The 15,128-nt window shown below is 37.5% G+C and overlaps 1 protein-coding gene across 1 annotated transcript in view; it reads right to left on the minus strand.

Moving 5' to 3' along the window:
• LOC108443648 overlaps window positions 1-15,128 on the minus strand; it is a 381,331-nt gene that overhangs the window by 37,535 nt on the left and 328,668 nt on the right. Inside the window, exons 2-6 of the mRNA XM_017724422.1 lie at window positions 7,333-7,404; window positions 5,201-5,557; window positions 4,502-4,852; window positions 2,871-2,960; window positions 2,121-2,286 (exon numbers count right to left, since the gene is read on the minus strand). Coding sequence (XP_017579911.1) covers window positions 2,121-2,286; window positions 2,871-2,960; window positions 4,502-4,852; window positions 5,201-5,557; window positions 7,333-7,390 — 1,022 coding nt within the window. The 5' untranslated portion in view covers window positions 7,391-7,404. The remainder of the gene's footprint in view (window positions 1-2,120; window positions 2,287-2,870; window positions 2,961-4,501; window positions 4,853-5,200; window positions 5,558-7,332; window positions 7,405-15,128) is intronic.

Genomic DNA, 15,128 nt, shown 5'->3' on the forward strand with positions numbered 1-15,128 from the left:
CCCATTTTTACTTCCAAAAGACTCCGTCTCACTGGGACTTTTTATTCCCAATCATGTTACAGAGCTGTTGTCAGTTATGTGTTTGGTTTTTTTATCCAGTCTTTTGTTGACCCTCTCCCAACTTGTTTGAAACATGTGGCTGACTTCAAATTCAAAATAGGCAAATAATTTTCAAAAACCAATACAATTTCTCAATTTCAATATTTGACATATTACCTTTATACTCTATGGTTTAAATGATTTGCACATCATGGAATTTTTTAAATCACATTTTACCTAGTGTGTCAACTTTTAGGAAATGGGGTTGTACAAAATACAGCTACAGATGTGTATAGTAAGAAATCCTCAAAAAATCTGAAAAAATACATGCATTTATTTATTTTGACATTAAGCATTATACTGTCAAACAATCTTTTCACAGGTGCACATACTGCTGTCATGATGTACTGGATTAGCAATGGTTTTCATACTTTTACTAAACTCAGTGTTATAAAAACAAACTTTACACCAAATTACCACAACTATCCTGCAGTATTGGTTATGATGAATGTGTTACTTCACAGAGTTTTGATGGTCCTAAAGTTGTTTGAAATTCTTTTCATGTCTATTCAAAACATCGCTGTAAGCTAATTCATTATTAGGGAGAAAAAATAGAATAAAAAAGTTTTGGACAATCCTAAAATATAAGTCTGAGGTCCCCCACCAGTCCAAAATTCCTCCAGCACAGCTCTGAAATGTTCTTGTATTTTGAAGTAATAGAAAGAGCATTAAAATACCTCATCTTTATTGTCCTGTCAAATACTCTCCATGTTGGCCTACAAGTTAGTTTTTTGCCCTGCTTTGAATGTTTCCTCCTGGTTTTCATCTGTTATTATGTTTGCTTCCAACTTCCATTTTTCTTTGACTTGCATGTTGTTATCCTTAGATTCACAACGTAATGCTTTATGAATTTTTGATATAATCCCTTTTTTTGTTTCTCTCTCTGTACATGTCATTAATAGTTCCTTTAGTTCGGATAGTGCTTTTCAAATATTCTCCCATTCCTTATGTTTCTGGAGGTAATGTCTAAGTTGAAAGAGTTTATAAAAATCATGGGCTGGTAGTTTAAACTCTTGTGTAAGTTGTTCATTTGACTTCATGGTTTGCCCATTGAACAATTGTGCAATGTATAATAAACCCTTGTTTGACCAATTATTATATCCTGCGCCCATTATTGAGGGTAAAAATCTGGATTTGATGTTATTTTAGTGGCCCTACAGATGGAGTTTGAGAGTTTAATTCTCTTTTGTACCACTGATCATATTCTCATTGTTTCCCTAATCCACTTATTACTGATCTTGAGTTTCTGTGCCTTTTCTGTCAAAAATCAGAGAAATTCCAACGATACATTTTGACAGTAAATGGGTTTTCAAACTTAAATTTAATAGCTGAATGCACTCATGACTTGCTTCCAACACCAGGTCCCAGTGGCTGCCCTAAAAACAGCAATCATCTACTGATAAAACCTAACTGATGAAATCTAACAGAAAATCATATGCATAAAAGCAGGAGCCATTTGATTTCAATGTAAGGTGAAGGAAATTGTACCACCTGTATAAAACAAAACAGCACAGGGTAGATCAAATAGGACTAAATGTTAAAGCATCGGGGTATGGCAAAATACAAAAAGATCTTGAGGACGGTCTTTGTGTGGTGGTAGATACTTGAAGTAGATACCTTTAGTGCAAAAAGTCTAGTTTTTCAAAAAAATAAAAGAAATGTTTATCAAATGAAAGTATTCTCAGCCTTCACAAATTCTGTTCCTGTCAGTTTAGCACTTTACTGTTTCTAAGCACACGTCATAGAAAAACAGTGTGGAAGGTCATTTAGCAAAGCTGGTGAGGCAGTGTATGCGGCATGTAATCTGGATGAAGAACTCTCAGGTATGCAAACTGAAATGTGTTCCTACCGTACACATGTATATGTGCAACATATGTAATATTTTCATGTAATATCTCATGCTTTTATGCAACATGAAAGACCATTAAAGTTCTTTAGACCCCCTAGACTTTTAACAATTTGCCCATAAATTACACCACAGTATTAATATTAGCTCAATAACGGTTATGTAAAACACTCACTGAGCCTTTCTGCAGTTTGTGACAGCTGGGATGAGTCTTCTGTATCCCTCCTCTGATGTGTTGAATTTCTTCAGGTTCAGTTCTTCCTTCTTATTCTCTGACTGGACTCGCATGTAGGTTATGACTGAGCATTGTGCAGGAGAGAGCTGCTTTTTTGAGAATTTATCTAAAATTAGAGAGAAACAATGGAAATCTTTCAGAAACCCCTATCATCCAGTGACTGTAATTCAGAATTACAATATTCAGAAATGCTGATACTTAGTGATTGTAGTCTGTGTAGTGTAGCAACTTTTTGTATATTGTTGTAATGAAATATGACAAATAAAATATGTTACATCAACACAATCAGTTTGTTTTTTTAGTTCTTCTGTTTTGGTAATTATGTTGATGTAATACATTTGATCAATTTGGAACCATTTGATGTATTTCAATATTGTTTCAATTTGAATAATTAAAGCACCATTTTTTCACTGTTCTTCTGAAATGTAACTTTGTTAGTTCTGGCAACCTCCTGATGCTTTAATGATGAAAATCAACAATTTAGAGTGAACACGGTCCATATTTACACACAAGAGGATGTGAGGAGCACATAACCTGACAAGGAGCTCAGCTTTTTGAAATGTTATCATACTAAATTATACAGTCTTCCAGAAGTCATGACATTCCACAGTTTCTGCACATGCATACAGTCCATACGGAAAATGTTTTTAAATATAATTTATTCCTGAAAATTATGAATTCAAAAATTACCTTTCACGATGTAAGCTGTAAAAGCGGTTAATGTAATGGCAAAAGCTGACATGCAGATGAGGACAATCTTCCAAGCATGAAAACCTTTTCCTGAAACACAAACGTGATAAAATTGTACTTAAGTTGTGATATATTAGGCATAGTTCAGAATTCAGAATGACTATGTGCAAGAAATAATTAGAATAAGTTTTCATAAAAATATTTTTTTATGAAATATTGCCAAAAAATGTTAATTGCTGTTTTAAACTATCTTTTATGATCAGAACATGACAAACACTCGGCAAACAGTGGAACGTTTCACAAATCTGTCATGGGAGAGTGGGAAAAAGGTTCTGGTTAGCTGGTTTTACCAGCTGGAAAAGCATGGCTGCAGTTTTTGTAATAGTCATAATTTAAGAAAGTTTAACACTTTGAGTTTCTGAACATTAACTTACGAACAGCAAACATTAGCTGGCTCGGTATATCAGTGATGGATCACACTGCCTTACTGCCATCAGCCCTACCACATCCATATCTGAGCATGTTACGAACCATGATGTATCTAACACCTGACAGAGTCCTCCTTTTAGCAACGTTTAAACTGAAACTTTTTTTGTCTTGTTTGATCTACAGTATCATCAATTCTCCATGTTGTGTGAGTGACGGAGCACTACTTCACGTTAGCAAGCTGCTAAAAACAGCTAGCCTGGAAAGATAGCGTTTTCCGGCTTTTGGTGACAGTCGACTAGTGTCGCTTTCCTTGCAGCCACCTGGGCTGTCGCTTGAATGTGGAAGTGTCAGAATGGTGTATTATATTGAAGATTTATCGAACACTTCTTATAGTTTATTATTATTTATTAAAGCTTATTCTTTTTATTTATTAATGTTATATTGCGATGTTTATCATTATAGTAATATGTAGAGTATGCTTTTGTCCAACACTGAATGCTTAGACATAATTTCAAATTTTGTACTTAAGAATCTAAAGTACTGTATGTGGTCATTTATGTGATATAAAGATGAGCTTGTAACACTTGATGGTCTCAAAGCTATATTTAATTATGTTGTTAACCAGTAATTACCTGTTAGTGATATATTAGTTAATGATATATGATATAATGATGTGTTTAATTGTTTTGTATGTAGAAAGTGCTGCTGCATTGCTGCTCAATTTCATTGTACACTGTGCACATCACAATAAAGGCATCTTATCTTATCTTAACTGTTAATTCAGCTTGTTTATTACTTAGTAACTGATTAATTAATTAAAGAAGGAAATATTTAATGATGTTTCACTAGATTGATTAAATTATAAGTACTAAAAGTCTAATTACGCTCTTCTTGAATAAATTCACATGAATTTGTTGGCAATATAATAAGCAGTAATTAGTACACAGTAAATACACTAGTAACAAAAGAGAAACTATCAGTTTAATGTTTAATGTACTCAAATACTACATTCTTAATCCATTACTAAATAATAAATACTGCTTAATCAAATGTTAAGTAATATACCAATAAAGCAACATTAATAACTTAAAAATGAATAATTAATTTTGAGACCTATACTGTAAACTGTTACTGATTAATTCATGCACTATGTAAGTTAATAAATCAGAACTAATACACAGGGAAATTGTGATGGTTCTTACCTTTAACTTCAACATATATATTTACATCATCATCCAAGTTCCCATACCGAACGTAACACTGATAAACTCCATCATCAGAAGGTTGAACTGCTGAGAGTTTCAGTGAAGTGTTTCCTTTTTTTAGTTCTTCTTTGAATAAGCTTGTTCTTCCTCTGTAAGACTCCATCTGTTCCTGATTTCTGTCTTCATAATCTACATACAGGTGCACTAATCTGTCATTCAGGTACAGTCTGATCCACTCTACCACCATAGCTTCAGCACTGATCCTGGGTTCAATAGAACAGGGCAGAACCAGATCTTCACCAGCTTCAACAACAACAGGCACAGCTGGACCAACTACTTTTAAAAGCTCTAGAAAGAAAAATAAAATCAATGAAAATGATACATCCATTTTTCTAATAGTTTCTTAATGTAGTCACAATTAGTCTCTTTTTATAAACATAACTTTTGAGATACAGTACACTTTAAATTACTTTACATTTTCTTAACATATTACACACACACATGCACACACACACACACACACACAAACACACACACATTAACTGAAAATATACTAGTTTATTTGTATCATATTTATACATTCTCTTATTGGTTTCCAATAAATAGAACACTACCACCACCACCATTATTATTATTATTATTAATAATAATAATAATATTATTATTAAGTGAAGCACTCAAACTGTTATCACTCACTTTTGACTTCAACATGAACAATGACCTCATCATACCATGATTCTGACCCAACGTAACACTGATAAACTCCCTCATCAGAAGGCTGGACTGCTGAGAGCTTCAGTGAGGTGTTTCCTTTCTGCAGTTCTTCTTTAAACAGAGCTGTTCTTCCTCTGTAAGACTTCATCTGCTTATCATTTGTGTCTTTATGACCTTCATAGAGATGCACTAGTTTGTCAGTATCAGTCCGATCTGTTCTGATCCACGCCACCGTCATATGCACAGCACTGATGTTGGGTTGGAGAGTACAGGGCAGAACCAGGTCTTCACCAGCTTCAACAACAAGAGGCTCAACTGGGCCAACAACCTTAAAATTCTCTGTAATGGAAAATATAGTGTATAATAAAACAACAGTATTAAAAAAATCATACAAACACACACACACACACACATATCTATATGAAATTATTTTTTTAAAATCACTGCTTTCTCTTATTTTTTTTCACATTATTCTGCAACATGAAGGCTAACATGCTCCAGCACAGTTGTTTCACAGTTGTCCAAATGGGGCCCACAGATGGATTTTAATTGGCCAGTGGCTTCTGTATAAGAGTGTGTTAGGAATGGTCCACCAGCCAGAACATTGCATCAGTACCTTAAAGTAACAGTGCAGTGCACTGCCATGTGATATGAAGGTTAGCTAAAGTTTAAGAGTCTTTCTTCTCTGACTAGACCTTCAGCTTAATGACTACAGCCTTCAGTCAAGACTACAGCCATGAAGCACAAACACTAAGAACAGCACCAATTTCTCATTAGAGCAAATTCAGTAGTTCAGTTAAAATGTATTTCATATTAAATTTGTTTTGTCTCATTATAATACAAATAAACACTTTAATAGGATAATTGTCATGCATGCAGACAGTCCTCCAGAAGACATGAACTGCTCTTCATAGGTATTTGCATAGGCCTACATAACTTCCTAAAGCATTTTTCACAAAGCCTTAGAATTGGTCAGATAACCTTATAATAAAGATGTGTTTGGCATTTCTTATAGACCTGATCCACATAGCATTTTGTAGTGTTACAAAAAAGGCTGAACAACGTTAAAAGTATTTAGTCTCTCAGCAACTATTAACACTAGACTTACACATTTCTACAGAAAAAAGTATGCACATTACTATTTAACTCATTATGAATTCAAATTTCCCAGACTCCTCAGCCACGTCATGTGACTACAGACATTTCTTCACCATCCTATCAGTGGTTGAGGTTACCTGAGTATTAATGTGACTGAGTGTATTACATGACTCTTTTAATTTAGTGGAAGAGGCCGGGCTTTAGACTAGACCAGTGCAAAGTGTTGCTTTCACCTGTGAACATACTGAGCATTTTTTGGATAGCCCTGGATCGTGTGTTCGACTTCCTGCCTGTTCTCTTTTGACTCAGTTTTTTTGGATTTGCCCCTTTTGCACTGTTGCCTGGTTGGTGTACTTCATGGTTCTGACTCATCACCTGTTTTCTGGATTTTGCCCTGCCTTGCTTTTCTCTGTTATGGTCACCTTTCTTACTTTGCTGTTCCTCCTGGATTTGACCCATGCAGGTTTATTGACGACTCTCTGCATTTCCGATTCCCCAAGTTAAGCTTCATTTTTGGTTTCAAACCGCAAGCATCTGCTTTCTGGTCATACGTCCCAATAATAACTATTACATAAAACTTTATTGTTACTCTTTAACAACTGAATAATTTGTTATAAGAACTTACTGTTCCACAGTGCTCTGAGCAATCCAACAATAAATATGCCTCTCTCTCTCTCTCTCTTTGTCTCTCTCTCTCTCTCTTTCTATCTCTCTCTCTCTTTCTCTGTCTCTCTCTCTCTCTCTATATCTCTCTCTCTCTCTCTGTGCATCTGTGCAAAGTGCATCTTTTATACAGTGACAATAAACATGGTAGCTCACAGAAAGCTCAAATTCCATTCGCAAATATTTTTAAGACTTAAAATTGTAAATTATTGGTGAATGATATTTTGGCCCACAGATATTTCTGACATCTGATATGCTATCTGGCTCTCTCTGAGTTTGAACACCCCTGATCTATTGCATGTTTGATGCACATCTCCCTCAGATACACAGCTTTTTACATGACAGACACAAACCTGAATTGGCCTCCATGAAACCAGAGAAAATCAGCAGCATCACACACAGAAGCATCATTGCTGAAAGACAGTCTGAAGAGTGAAAAACGCAAAATTAGAGCTCTGCATGCAAGAAGATCCAGTTAACTCCGAAATCTGAAGCAGCATAAACCTTGCAGACCAAACAGAAATGTAACTAGAATTTAGCAGTTATCCTAATTTAGACACTTAACAAAGAGTAAGTACATGTACATGAAGCCTTCATGGTCTATTCAGGAACAGAACAGTAACGCTTCATTATAATTACATAATCAGCTTGAGATATTCATTAAATACATTCATTAATGAGTAGCAAGTATACATTAAAAACATAATAAAAACATATCCTTTGATGTTTAATACATACATTAATATATATATATAAAATCCTGTTTTTGAGGAAACAAACACAATTCTATGTGCATGATATTTAAAAGATATCCATACCTCAATAATTATTGTTGAATTAATTACACCTAGAAGACATTCGTGTTTCATGAATATAGTGCAAGTTCATGGCATTTCACATGCCTATACATTACATGCAACATGCAGCACTTCAAAATGGGATTATGGGTATGTGATGTGCATTACACTGGAGGAATATGTAGGAATAATTATATATTAAATATAATATATAATATACATATAAATAAATATATTCTCTCAGCCATTTAATAAGGTAAGATGCTGATTTAGCTGTTACAGCTTCAGGTTCAACAGAACTGAGACACTCTACAGTAGTTTCTGTATACTTTCATTATTCTGACAGTGCAGTATGAGCTGTGGTAAAGATGATATGATTAACATTATTTTATTGACTGTCTCAAAGGAAAAATTCATCAAAGTACACTCATTAGATTGTCATACAGCAGTTTTGATGTAATTCATAAACATTTTATTTTAAGGTTTTGTAATGTGTTTGATAAAGTGTTATGAATAAACCAGTGACAGGACTCTTGGGTACAGTATGGTACACTGCTACCTCTCGGTTCTTATCAAACATTTAGGTGAAAAATAATGACTTTCGTTTACTCTCATCACTGAACTCACTAACTAATCCTTGCTGAACAGGTACGGTGTCCTTCTACCTCCTGGTCTTGCTTTGTTGTAGAAAAATATACTATTTATTAATAAACTTCAAAGCTATTGTATATGTTTTACTGCAAGTGCTTATTAGCTAGCTAGTTAACAGGTGTCAACCCATTGCCTGTTGATATGTATAAAATACAGATTCGGAGGTTTACAGCCATATAAGGAAATCTAATCTAATACAGGTTCCCCATCAACTTTACAATAATTCTGTTGTGATCAGATTTCTTTTTCATGTCGTTTGTTTTTTAGTGTCCTGGAGGGACTGAGAGCGACTGAGAGCGCGTCACTGCGAGCGACTGAGAGCAACTGAGAGCGACTGAGAGCGCGTCTCTGCGAGCAACTGAGAGCGACTGAGAGCGCGTCACTGCGGTAAAGTTTTTTGTGCTATCAGCATCTAAATCAACAAGAAGCGGTAAGTGGCTAAATATCATGGCTTCTGCTGGTTGCTTCGTCTGTGCAGAGTGTGGCATGTTTAGCTTAACGCCCTTTTCCGCCTCTAGTGATAGTGATAGTGATAGTGTTATTACTAAGTGCCAGCTAGTTAGCTGTTTGGTGGAGAAGGTCGACCAGTTAGAAGTGCGTATCCGGGGATAATTAAGGGATAGGCAGCCAGAGGCAGCATTAGCAGCCCCCGGTACCCGAGGGAGAGTTAGCACCGAATCCGGCGTCAGAGCCCTCACAGTGGGGCGAATGTGTGACGACTTGGCGGTCTAGCCGGAAAGCTAAGGCTAATGCTAACGCTGAGGCCAAAGTTAGTCCACCGGAACACCACGCTCCTCCCATTCGCGTGTCAAACAGGTTTGCCCCGCTCAGTGAAGCACCCACTGTGAAGCCTGTTAAAAGCACTCTGGTCATAGGAGACTCGATTGTTCGACACGTGAAGTTAGCTACTCCGTTAGGGGCGCCAGCGGGTACAGTTAGATGTTTATCGGGAGCCAGAGCGCCGGACATTAGTGGCAACCTTAGATTAGCTGATAAGAGATATTCGAGGATAGTTATTCATGTAGGGGCCAATGATATCCGTCTGCGGCAGTCAGAGATAACTAAGGCTTATATTAGAGAGGTGATTAAACAGGCCCAGACGATGTCCGATGCCGTAATCTGCTCTGGCCCCATCCCAATGCGGCGCGGCGCTGAGGCCTACAGCAGGCTTACGGGGTTAAACTGCTGGATGTCCAAGTGGTGTTCCGAAAATCAAGTGGGCTTTATAGATAATTGGTTACGATTTGAGGGCAAGCCTGGTCTTATAGGTAGGGATGGTGTCCACCCCACGCGGGAGGGTGCTGCCTTACTTTTGTGCAGCATAGCTCATAGTCTTCCAGTTACTCGGCAGAGTAGTGTAAACCGCTGCTGACAATCCAGAGCCGGGACCAGGCCGCAGACAGACAGGCTAAACCGACCGTCTGCGATCTGCCTTGAGGCGTCACCCAAGATTAACCTTATTGAGACTGTGTCTTTGCCCCGAATTAAAACTAAATTTAATCACAGAAAAACTCAATCAGTCCGCTTAAATAACCTTATCAACATATATCCATGTTCTGATGATAGCACTAACACCTTAGATCTAAAACTTGGACTACTTAATATAAGATCATTAAACTCTAAAGCAGTCGTCGTAAATGAAATTATAAGCGATCATAAATTTGACTTTTTTTGTCTTACTGAAACGTGGGTTAGACCAGATGAATATTTAGCTTTAAATGAAGCCACGCCTGTAGGCTATAATTATGCACATAGGCCAAGACTAACAGGCAAGGGAGGTGGAGTCTGTGTAATATACCAAAATACTCTCGATATTAGTCAGAAACAATGTGACACTTTTACTTCCTTTGAGGCCCTCTCTATTCACGTCACAAATCCGGTCACAAAAAAGGCGTTCTCATTATTTAACATTTACAGACCATCAGGGCCATACTCTGAATTTATAAAAGAATTTAGTGACTTCGCTGCAAACCTGGCTGTGTGCAACGATAAAGTAATAATTGTAGAAGATTTTAATATTCACTTTGAGAAGGTAGACGACCCATTAAAAAGGGCATTTACCTCAATCCTAGACTCTGTTGGTTTTACCCAAAATGTAACAGAGCCGACACACTACTGTAGTCATACGTTAGATATAGTTTTGACACTAGGTCTTAACATAGACAAGCTTAATATCCTACCGCAAACCACAGCGATCTCCGACCATTACTTAATTTCATATGAGCTACGATTTAGCCATAATATATATACGTCCCCTCGTTATTCAACAAAGCGCACAATAAAACCTTCTACCGCCCTACAATTTATAGAAAATCTCCCAGAGTTAAACACCCCAGTCTCCACTCCATCAGATCCAATGGAACTAGATTTACTAACCGATTATTTAGAAAATACCTTACGATCCACTTTAGAAAATGTGGCCCCACTTAAAATAAAAAGAATAAGGCAGAAAAAGCTCACCCCGTGGTACAACGATAAAACCCGGACCTTAAAACAAACAGCTCGGAAATTAGAGCGGAAATGGCGTCATACCAAACTAGAAGTGTTCCACACTGCCTGGAAGGACAGCCTTATAGAGTATAGAAATGCTCTCACAGAAGCTCGCTCAGCATATCTGGCCTCGCTGATCGAGAATAATAAGTATAATCCTAGAGTTCTGTTTAATGTGATTTCCCAAATCACACAAAATCAAGCAGGTAATGAACCAGAAATCCCAGCAACTCTCACCAGTGAAGTTTTTTATGGACTTCTTTAATAATAAAATTGATAATATTAGACAACAAATTCAACCCACAGTATCAAATTCAAATCCAGCTTGGCTGTCATCTGACTTGGCTGATATAGAACAAAACACAGCTGTAGAAAAGAGTCTGGAAACCTTTTACCCCCTCCCACAGCCAGAGCTAGAGAAGATGATCTCTTCTGCAAATTGCACAACCTGCACACTCTTTGCAATTCCATCAAAATTACTCAAAGAAGTACTGCCAGTTATTATAAACCCTATCTCAACTATTGTAAACTCGTCCCTTAGTTTGGGCCATGTTCCCAAACCTTTTAAACTAGCAGTTATCAAACCTCCGATCAAGAAACCAAAACTTGATGTCACCGTTTTGTCTAATTACAGGCCTGTCTCTAACTTACCGTTTATATCTAAGATCTTAGAAAAAGCTGTGGCCCAACAACTTAGTTCATATCTACACAAGAACTATATATATATGAAAAATTTCAGTCTGGATTCAGGCCACACCACAGCACTGAGACGGCTCTAGTTAAGATAACTAATGATCTTCTTCTTGCCTCTGATCAAGGCTACATATCTCTCTTAGTGCTACTTGACCTTTTGATACAATAGACCACAATATTCTCCTAGAAAGTTTAGAAAACATGGTTGGAGTCACAGGGACAGCCCTATCATGGTTCAGATCTTACCTATCAGAATGTTATCAGTTTGTTAGGATAAACAATATATCTTCCACTTATTCAAAAGTGAGATTTGGAATTCCGCAGGGGTCTATATTAGGACCATTACTATTTACACTATTCATGTTACCGTTAGGCACAGTTATAAGTAACCATGGCGTAAACTTTCATTGTTATGCAGACGATACTCAACTGTACATATCAGCCAAACCTGATGACCAATACAGGTTAAAGAAAATGGAGGACTGTGTAAAAGACGTGAAAGGCTGAATGTCACGCAACCTCCTCCTATTAAACAGTAACAAAACAGAGGTTCTCCTTCTGGGTCGAAAATTAGCAAGAAGTAAATCACCAGATTTAATCTTAAATCTCGCCGACTTTCCAGCCACACCTGGATCAGCAGCAAAAAATCTTGGTGTTATAATAGATTCAGATTTATCATTCGATCAACACATAGGCAGCATCACTAGGACAGCTTTTCTACACCTTCGCAACATTGCCAAGATCAGAAATGCCCTGTCCCTGCGTGATGCAGAAACACTAGTACATGCCTTTATTGCTTCTAGGCTAGACTACTGTAATGCGCTACTGTCAGGATGCACGAGCAGGAATTTAAACAAACTCCAACTAGTCCAAAACGCCGCAGCCAGGGTCCTCACTAAAACTAGAAAATTTGAGCATATTAGTCCAGTGCTATCATCACTTCATTGGCTACCTATTAAATTCCGTATTGATTATAAAATCCTTTTATTGACTTATAAAGCCCTACATGGTCTCGCTCCTGAATACCTGCAAGACCTTATTTCTCATTTTGAGCCATCACGACCACTCAGATCCCAGAGTGCTGGCTTATTAATAGTCCCCAGAATTCAGAAGGTTTCAGCTGGGGGAAGAGCTTTTTCTTATAAAGCCCCCAAACTCTGGAATGATCTTCCAGAAACTGTTCGGGACTCAGACACAGTCTCAATCTTTAAGACTAGGCTGAAAACTCACTTGTTCAGTTTAGCTTTTGGTAGGTAATGTTCCCCCCTAGATAAAGGCAGCAGATCCAGGGGTCCATGGACACAGGGAATTATAGTAAACTGAGACGCTGGTGCTGTCGTCCCACTGCTCGCACGCGGTCACTCAGGTTTGTGGACGGTGGAGCGGAGGGATGCCGAACTGTTTCAGAGTGCTGCCGTGTCTGTGTGTCCTTCTGGTTCTCTCCTTTTAGTTAAGCTGTCATAGTCAGATCTTCCGGAGTCGTTAGCCACACTCTGTAAATGTTTACATTCCCTGTTTATGTACAAACGGATAGAACAAAACTAATTCCATTTACCTGCTTTCTTTCCGAGTACACAATCACCCATATGTCTGGCTGGACACTGAAGGACGACTGAAGGCCGAGCCCTCCTGCTACCCACTTCAGACCAGCTGCCCACGCCTCAGCTACCACCACCTACCTTGGATGAGCTGCCCACCCTACGCTGATGTTCTCATAGACTCCTAGTTATTCCTAATATCAATATTACTGCTGATAATATTAGTAGTATAATCACTTGTAGGTAGTTTGACCAGAGGAGGATGGGTCCCCCCGGTGAGCCTGGTTCCTCCCAAGGTTTCTTCCTCAGTTCTGAGGGAGTTTTTCCTTGCCACTGTTGCCCCTGGCTTAGCCACTGGGGGGTTTCTGTACATTCTTACAGTTCTCTTGAAACTTTTTATTTTCTGAAATTCTGTAAAGCTGCTTTGTGACAACATCCGTTGTAAAAAGCGCTATGCAAATAAATTTGATTTGATTTGATAATGTGATCAGACTAGGGGTGGTGATGTGTGAGCTCAGGTGTAGGATTTATGTGAAATTCTTCATGAGCATGCTGTACACGGTCAAAACAGAAACTGCTTTATGTGAGGAAACATCATAGCATCACACACTAAAATGAAAAAAAGTCTTGCTGTAATATTCAGATCATCGTTTGATCTGATTGAATGAAGAATTCTTTAAAGTTGCTGTGTTTGAAATGTAACTTAACACCTCATTTTGGGAAGCTGTGCAAAAAGTATATAAAAAAATGCAATTATGTGCAAATCGCTTAAATCTTAAATTGAATTGAACATAACACACAACATAACAATGTATATAAATATATATGCCCACTTTAAATTTGATACCAGGAAAATGTTTGAAAAAACATTTTTCTCATGTAATACGATTTGCTTTAGTTTTATTTGTCCAGATAATTTCCAATGACATACCTGAGCCAGCTCAGAAATATTCTCAGCTTGTGACTGAGGTTAAAAAACTCAGTTACTCAAACAACATATTTATGGTTGAGTAATTTCCTGAAGAATGCCAAGATCTGTGAAAATGCTTAGCACGTAAACTCCCCCCTTCTGCCACATTTCTAAACCCCACCCCTTCCCCCCAGTACCATGTACAGCATGTGTTTCACAGTTTGGACAGATAAAAGGAGATAAAGGCAGAGCTGAAATAAAAGATAAAACGTTTTTGCTCGGTCTCCAGTCACTTGGTTTCACTTGCCTACTGCCTGCAGACTTTATCCTCTAAACGTACCTCAGTTAGCAGGAATGGCTGAATTCAAAATGTAATTTTGAGCGGATGAGAAATTTAAGTTCATACACAGGTTTACCTGCTCAGATTTATTTTTGTCTTTATTCTCAAAACATGTCAGTAAGGCTTCAGTCAGTTGGAGTAAATCTGTAAACGAATCAGTACTAAAGCATCTTCAACATAATTTTGCTGTAGAATGAGTTCAGTAGGTGAGAAGATATAATCTCCTATAGGAGAGACGCTGTTTACCTTTCATTTGAATTTTACCATCTTTCTAGCTTGGTGTTCTTTCTGATCATTTCAGTTTCAAATGCATTGTTAAAGAGTGTAAACGTATTTAAAGAAATTACATTTTAATTACCATCATTAATTATAACAGTTATCATCATAATCACATGATAAGTAACTATGGAGCTCCAGAAATACCTTTAATTTATTTAAAGCTGCTTTTAAAGCTGGAGCAGAGTAGTCTTCAGTTAAAAAACTTCAGCTCCATCTTTATCAGGACCTCCAGTCCTACAGCAGAAACACTCATCAGCTCACATATGATAATATCATCTGTAGTTTCTCACAGTCCACCAGCTTATTATATCACACTCCTGAACATATTCCTGTACACATTGCTGCACACACACTCCTGCACACACACCTGAACACACTCCTGCACACACCTGAACACACACCTGAACACACTCCTGCACACACACTCAATCCCAGTCCAGACTGAATGGTA

This window comes from Pygocentrus nattereri, chromosome 12 (assembly GCF_015220715.1).
Source record: "Pygocentrus nattereri isolate fPygNat1 chromosome 12, fPygNat1.pri, whole genome shotgun sequence".
Taxonomy (NCBI): Eukaryota; Metazoa; Chordata; class Actinopteri; order Characiformes; family Serrasalmidae; genus Pygocentrus; species Pygocentrus nattereri.